Below are 7,480 nucleotides of genomic sequence, written 5' to 3' on the forward strand. Positions count from 1 at the left end.
TTTTTTTCTTTTTACAAAAATATCTTTTTATATTATATCAAACTTATAAAAGGTTTGTGTTGTGCATACGTTTCTATGAAGTTGTCATGTTAAACGTAGATGCGCTTTTTTTTTTTTATATGGTTACTGCTCTATTCCTATCAGTCGTCGCATGATGTTGGGGGTTCCTAAAATAAGTGTGTAGAAATAAACGAACTTTTGTACTTCCTAGCAGTCAGTGTACCTTCTAGTACAGTTTAAGTACGTTTTATTTATACGATCTTGAAAAGAGGAAGTACACCGTTCAAGGCAGATTGCGTCATTACAGCTTTCCTAATTCTGTGTACAATTTTATAATTCCTCTAGCTCGATCTTTTGACTCTTAGTGAAATCAACGTCCCGTCTATTAGTAGTTTCTCGTCCTCTCCTTGGGATATTGTGTAATTTTTTCGTTCGCTGGCGAATATTTGTTTTCGCAATTCCGTAGTATCATTATGAAAACTATGTTTCCTTTTTAAGTAATAGTATGCAATAAACATGTGTAACTTACACGAAACTATAAACAGGTATAGTGGAACTTTTATAAGGGACAATAACCAATTCCATTCCAAATGATGTAGATATCGTAAGATATGGAAGTATCTAGATTCATTTATAAGGGACAAAAACCAATTCCATTCGAAATGATGTAGATATGGTAATATATGGAAGTATCTAGGTTCATTTAACCATCGTCCTAAATGTATTTATAACATTTAAGTAATAATGTACTACGATTATAATTAACTTAACTATATTACTAGTATGCAACTTGGTATCGACATAAATATAATACATAAATGGATAAAACAAAATACATGGTTAGCAAGCAGTAGAAACGTGAGCAATTCCTTTGAGATTTAAATAATCTACGAAATACGGTACGAAAATAAAAGCTAGATTAAAGGTGGGAAATGCTTGTTATTTTTCAATTTTGAAATCGGTTAGCTTGCATCTTCTGTCTTAAAACTTGTAAGTTAGAATTTACAAAACTAAAATCCTTCCCACGTGTCCTCTTTCACAAAGTGAAGAACAGCGCCTTTAGGTTTTTGAAAATAAATTGTTACGTAAAATATTCGGAACGAAGAAGGATGAGTTAACCAGAGAATTTAGAAGGCTACACAACGTCAAATTGAGAGCACTGTCCCGTAAATATAATTTAGTGTACTGCATTGTGGTGAATGAGCGTGCAAGGTTGTAGGGCTTAGTAATGAACGGATTTCTAAAATTTTGATAAACACAGAACCTATGAGTTAACGTCCGAGAGTAGACCAAAGCGTAAGTGGAAGAATTGCTTCAAGACTGATATAGTAGATTTAGGTTTGGAGGGATGTCTGTACAGAGCGACTTTGTTATTATTAATTATCATTAAGTTACGTGTTGTTGCTCTTGAATGATGCTAGAAGGTGAAGAGACAGTATTCTTTTACACCCCTCCTCAGTAATTGATTTGGAAGAAAAATAGCAAAGATAGAATAGAATTTCCTTCTTTTTAAGGACTTTTATGGCCCTATAAATGTTGTATAGGGAAAAAAGTTTATAGACTCGAAGCCGATGAATATACTAATATATAACTTTGACTAACTGGTTACTGCAGCGGTGCCAGTTCGAATCCAGCCAAGGAGGTCAAATTTATTAATTTGAAAACTTTTCCCCTCACGATGGTTAGAATAGAGTGGTACCATGTACATAACCCTCTCGTAAGTCAGAAATGACCAGGGTCATAAAAAAAAAATTTCCTCAATTCAGACTTCTATAGTCTTCTAAATTCTCACGTTAATTTATTCTTTTTGGTCAGAATATTTTACGTAATACTTTGTTTTCATAAACCTTAAGGGGTTGCTCTTACCTTAGTTTACGAGGTAGCGTTTCCAATGGGCAAAGAACAGTAGGAAGGATAAAAGGATGTCAGCTTACCTACTAACTGCCCTACAGTTTCATTTAATGATTTTACTCTTACCCCTGTCGAACAGATCCGCTACCTTGGACTACATTTGGACAAACGATTAACCTGGAATCCGCACACAAGACTGAAAAGACAGGAAACTGCAACTGCACCTCGATTTTGACTATTATAGCACTTACTAGACAAACGGTCTAAACTTCCAACACATTACAAAAGACTGATCTACATGACTGTAATAAGGCCAATCTGGGCATATTGAGTTGAGCTTTGGGGCTCCACTAAACCTTCGTATTTCTCTCGTATTCAATCCTTACAATCCAAAATCCTTCGTAAAATCCTCAATGCTCCTTACTTTGTCACAAATAAAATCATACATAAAGACCTTACCTTAATGTTCCCTATGTAACCGATCTAGCCCGAACCAGATATCACTCCTTCCATTAAAAACTCTCTAACCACTCAATCCTCCGAAGCGCCTGAAAAGAAGATGGCCACGAGACCAGCTAATGTAGCTGTCAATGTCATTAGAGTGCTACCAATGGGTAGTTTCTCTACATGGCTGTAACACTCCAATTTAACTTAGATCAGATTTACTAAATGTATTATAATGTACAGTTGTAAATAGCGACAAATAAATATTGAAAAAAGAAAAAAAAAAGTTTCTCGGCAGATCGCGCGATCTAAGGAATTTCGATTAAAATTGAAATATTATAATTATAAAATTCTATAATTGTTTGTAAATTATTGTATTTATTCCTAAATGTATATGAGAACGAGGTATTTCTAGGTAAGGTGGGACGAGTGATTACGAGTCGGCAGGAACGCATGCCTCAATTACTGTTGGGGTGCAAGAGGTGAAAGGTAACGGGTTCGTAGGTCTCATTTCGAAATGTTTGTAGAGAACATTTTGTGGAACTTCGAAAAATTAGTATGGCAAGTATAGGTAAGAGGAATAAAAAAATAGCGGCAGTTTAAAAACGTTAAAAAAACATCCGTTTTTATTCGCAGATTTTTATCATTAAAATTACTAACAACACTAGGTAACGTAATAGAATATCATTTAAAGCAGAGTAAATTTTTTAAAATATGAGCCCTAATAGAGCCTTTTACGTTCAATAGTTCCCGAGGTATAGGTTTTTAAAAAGCAACATTTTATAAAAAATATACAGAAAAATCAGAAGTTTGTGAGTTTATTTTGATAAATATTTATCTCAAAAACAATTCGACGTACACATGCCTGCCAGCACTTAAATTAAAGCAGGTTTAACGTACTGTTAAATAGTTTATTGCATTTATATTCCCAGGAGTCGTTTTCATGATATTTGCTAAAATAAATTGATTTGTATATTTGTTCGGACTAAATTTCATTAGCAAAATTTATAGTCCCATACGAATATTATAAAAACTACTACCCCTACGAAGATGCGTGTAATAAACTACTTTATAGTAAGTTAAATTAACTTTATTTTGAATGCTGACAGACATATGTAAATCTCATGGTTCCTGAGATATGTTTTCAAAATCAAAAATTTTATCCAAAAAACTAGAAATTAACATTTTATGAATTTATTTTGTTGAATATCATGAAAACTACTACTACGAAGATAAACATCATAAACTACTTTATTTATAATCTTAAATACTTTCTACTTCTATATCTATATCTATCTTAAATACTTCTAATCTTCAATACTAATGTTGTTTAAAGAAATAATTTAATTTTTATCCATTTTATCTACCCAGGTCAAACCAACAATTTCGAATTAGTCAATTGTCATAGTAAAACAAAAATTCAAATTCATTTATCACAGTCACTTATTTGTTAAACATTTATCACAGCAATGATTGTTCTATTTTTAAAATAAAAAAAAAGTCAGGCTTTATTTGGTCTGTCCTGTATAACCGTTATTTGTGCCAATCGTTAGATTCTATCTCCTGCTACCGAAATATTTATTCCCTATCGTGCATTATATATTTTAATTTAAAGGACAAATAAAATTATATTGTTACTGCACAGGATCAATTCCTGATATCTGTAGGGATTGAATTCTCGATCAAATAATTTATGAAAAAAAAGAAACCTAGGAGTAAAGACGTGTTTGGCTATAGCTCATTCCTTACTAAATTATTAAATTAATTAAAGTTCAGCGTTCTTTACCCAACCATCATATGTGTGTTTTAAATGTATTTATTTTTTTCCCGATCCCTCTAAAACAGAAAGAAACAGTGAATTAGTGAGTGCTTTACTGTGAAAAAAGGAAATAAATTGGTTTGTGTATTACCTTTTTTACTTTATTATTACCTCTGGTATTTTAAGGTTACCTGTAGTGTTTATTTGTTATTTATGAAATATTCATTGTAAAAGGTACTATTTTTTAAAATCCGGAGGTGAGGGGCCTCGTGTTACTGTGTTTTAAAAACTGGGCCTTAAGAATCAAATCCCAGGGTAACTCCCAAAATGACGTCACAAGCCTCTTAACTGGTCGACATTTCGCTAATCTAAACATCCTCAGGGCTAAAACCTCACTGCTAAATCATATTTTTTAATATAATGCTTACAAAAACATTTATTTATCAGACATTCCAGGTTATAAGTAACATAAAAACCCAATGCAGGCTAAAACTTTAGAGATCATAACATAACGTCAAAACGTCCATTTTTTTAAAAATAAAAAATTACAACATGAACGGTCGAAACATATAAATATTTGGTTGCATTAATAACCGAATATAATGAAGTGAAAGGAAGGATGACCGCTGGGAATAAATGTTTTGTCATGCGAAAAATTCTAGCTTATGTTGTTCTGTGGTATATCGCGTATGAGAATGACCTACCTTCACCTATGGTTCTGAGACCTGGTTTATATCTAATTCGTAAGTTAGGAAGTTGCTAGCAAGGGAAAATGTGAACATAGACAAGGATTTCGTTGTACCAGATTTACGAGAAACTGGATTTGGTCTCTGTTATAAAACAGAGCCAGATCAAATGGCTGGAATAATGTGGCAGTATGTTCAGAGTATCGGTCCTCAAATATTCGCTTGAAGACTGGCCTGGTGGAAAATGTGATAGAAGAAGACCACGCTTGATGTGGCTGGACTAAGTGGAGGAAATTTAGTAAGGAAAGATGTTGTATGCTTACGCGGAATAGCAAAGAATCGAAGGTCCTGCTTCTTACTGAAAGCGCGAAAAATAAATAAAATATTCAAAACATTCTTAGTCAAAATATTTTTTCCTTAGTGATTTACTCGCTGTATTCGTGGAGTTTAATTAATTGTTATAAGTTTTTATCTAAAAATACTGTGATGTTTTAGAAATCTTTGACTATATCTTATAAGGATTAATTAATCCACGTATTTGCTATGTTAGGCAACAATGGGTCTCTAACATTTGTAACTAATACCGTTAGTCTGAAAAAAAGTATTTTCATCCCAACAAATTAAGACTTTAAGGGTACGTTGGAAGTTCTTAATAATTAAAATAAATTTTACTTACGAATGCCAAATTACAAAAACAGTGTTGAAGATACTCACCTGAAAAAACAAAACAAATACAATTAAACAACCATATATTTATTTGAAAAACTGTATGTATGTAATCTATAAAATTATTTTTTACATAGTCAAACATCTTTAAAAATAATTGTAAAGTGTAAAGTAATAAAGTCAGGTCCAAGTATAATGACGTTTTGTTGTTAAAAATGATAGAAAATTAAAATACATTGAAATGATACCAAACTGCTGTGTATTAAATCTAATAAAGTTAGCAGAGTTATACATAGGTGTACAAGAAAGGAGGAAATTGCATTAAGGGATGTGACAGTGTGCGGGTTGGGGCGTTGTTGGTTTGATTCCCACCTGGGGCAGTTAATGTTAATTTTTCGGTGATAAAATGAATGTAGCCGCCAGGGATGGGCAAAAAGGACCACTAGGCCCGCTTGCCGGACTAATTACTCTCAACAGATAGCAATAACAATACTGATTATTTAATTAATAATTTAAATCCTAAGAAGTATTGAATATTGGTTTTAAGTAAAATATTTCTCATTCAACTTGAATTAGAGCTATATTATTAACAATGGTCATTAAAATTACAAAATATTTATTCCTAAGTTACTTACCAATTTCCTGAAAATTAAGTCAATTTACAAGGCCATAGTGTAAATATGTTGGAAAACAATATTGTTATCTTTTTTCAACAAATTCTTGTTTATAAATGAAGCTTTGTATAAATATTACGTGTCACAATCAAAGTAAATAATTGAATATTATGCTTAATGATTGGTCAATATTAATTATGACCTAAACCAGTGGAGGAATTTTCAATACTCAACGGTTTTATCAGACTAGTCAATGTTTTATAAAGATATAATGTTAACACCTATTAGGCAATTTTCTGTTGGTAATACTAGAATTATTGTTATAAAAATAATTGGTATCTTAGAATTATATATTTATATTTATTTTGACAACTAGGTATATACATAATATGAAAGAGATGATCTTTCATATAAATTGAGAATTAGGATTGTCATTTGAGGACTAATAGATGTTCTTTTGTTCAGATATTTTACACGAACTTATAAGGTTCACAAGTTCAGTTTGATTGGAAGGCTTTCTAGATAAAAGATAAACTAAAATTAAACAATATTCTAACCTTAATAATGCTTCTTAGTAAAACTTTTATAACAATTATGGTTTTTGTTTTATAAGTTTCTACGGTATGAGGTATAGAGTTTTATAGTGTAGAGAACCTTTCTTTGTGCTGAATAGTTCTTCTATATAACACTCTACGAACCGATTTTATAGTCACGTCTATTCATGGGACTCATATCCTGTCTGATCTATTTAATATTATCCTGGAGTCTATAGATGTCCCTGGAGGAAGGAAAACATGTGAAGTATTGCTTCCTTTCCTGCCTTTGTTAGGAATTCTTTCGACGGCAGAATCATAATTGCTCTCTCCTGTCTGAAATATGATAGGTAGTACGAGATGGTTTACTCGAATCTGCAGTGTTTGGTCATTACCTACACTCTTTATTAGGCACTTCCAGCCAATTTTTCAAGAAAAGCGAATCTTAACGTAATGTTAGACTGTGAATTTCTCTAACTGGTATGCGAAGAGAATTACTATTTTCTAGAATCTGCGGTGAGTCAAGCACAATACCTGTCTGACTTTTTGGAATGGACAACCGAAAGTATTAGATGGAATTCATGCCAGAGCATTTACATTACAATTTAAACTCTAATTCCAAACTTCATACCAACATCGTGCCAAATCGAACCAATCATTTTCGAATCGTCAAGGGAATTACATTAGCGGACGAGTTAGAGAAAGCAGTGGGAGAGTATTTGATAAAATTGAAGAAGTCACTTAAGAAATAATATAGATTTTCCTTTTTTTGGTCCCAACATTTTACGTAATACTTTATTTTCAAAAACCTTAAGGCACTATTATTCTCTACGTGTGAGAAACCACATTTCGCATCCCCGAAGAACAGTAGTAAGGATAAAAGGATTATAGTTTTGGAAATTCTTAACTTTTAGTTTCAGCACAGAA

The 7,480-nt window shown here is 32.1% G+C and overlaps 1 protein-coding gene across 1 annotated transcript in view; it reads right to left on the reverse strand.

Annotated features, from left to right (window-relative positions):
- The window catches only part of LOC106678665 (uncharacterized), a 67,303-nt gene that overhangs the window by 22,407 nt on the left and 37,416 nt on the right, over nucleotides 1-7,480 (reverse strand). Inside the window, exon 3 of the mRNA XM_067047516.1 lies at nucleotides 5,417-5,454. Coding sequence (XP_066903617.1) covers nucleotides 5,417-5,454 — 38 coding nt within the window. The remainder of the gene's footprint in view (nucleotides 1-5,416; nucleotides 5,455-7,480) is intronic.

The sequence above is a fragment of the Halyomorpha halys genome, unplaced genomic scaffold (assembly GCF_000696795.3).
Source record: "Halyomorpha halys isolate HHAL.00 unplaced genomic scaffold, Hhal_1.1 Scaffold152.1, whole genome shotgun sequence".
NCBI lineage: Eukaryota > Metazoa > Arthropoda > Insecta > Hemiptera > Pentatomidae > Halyomorpha > Halyomorpha halys.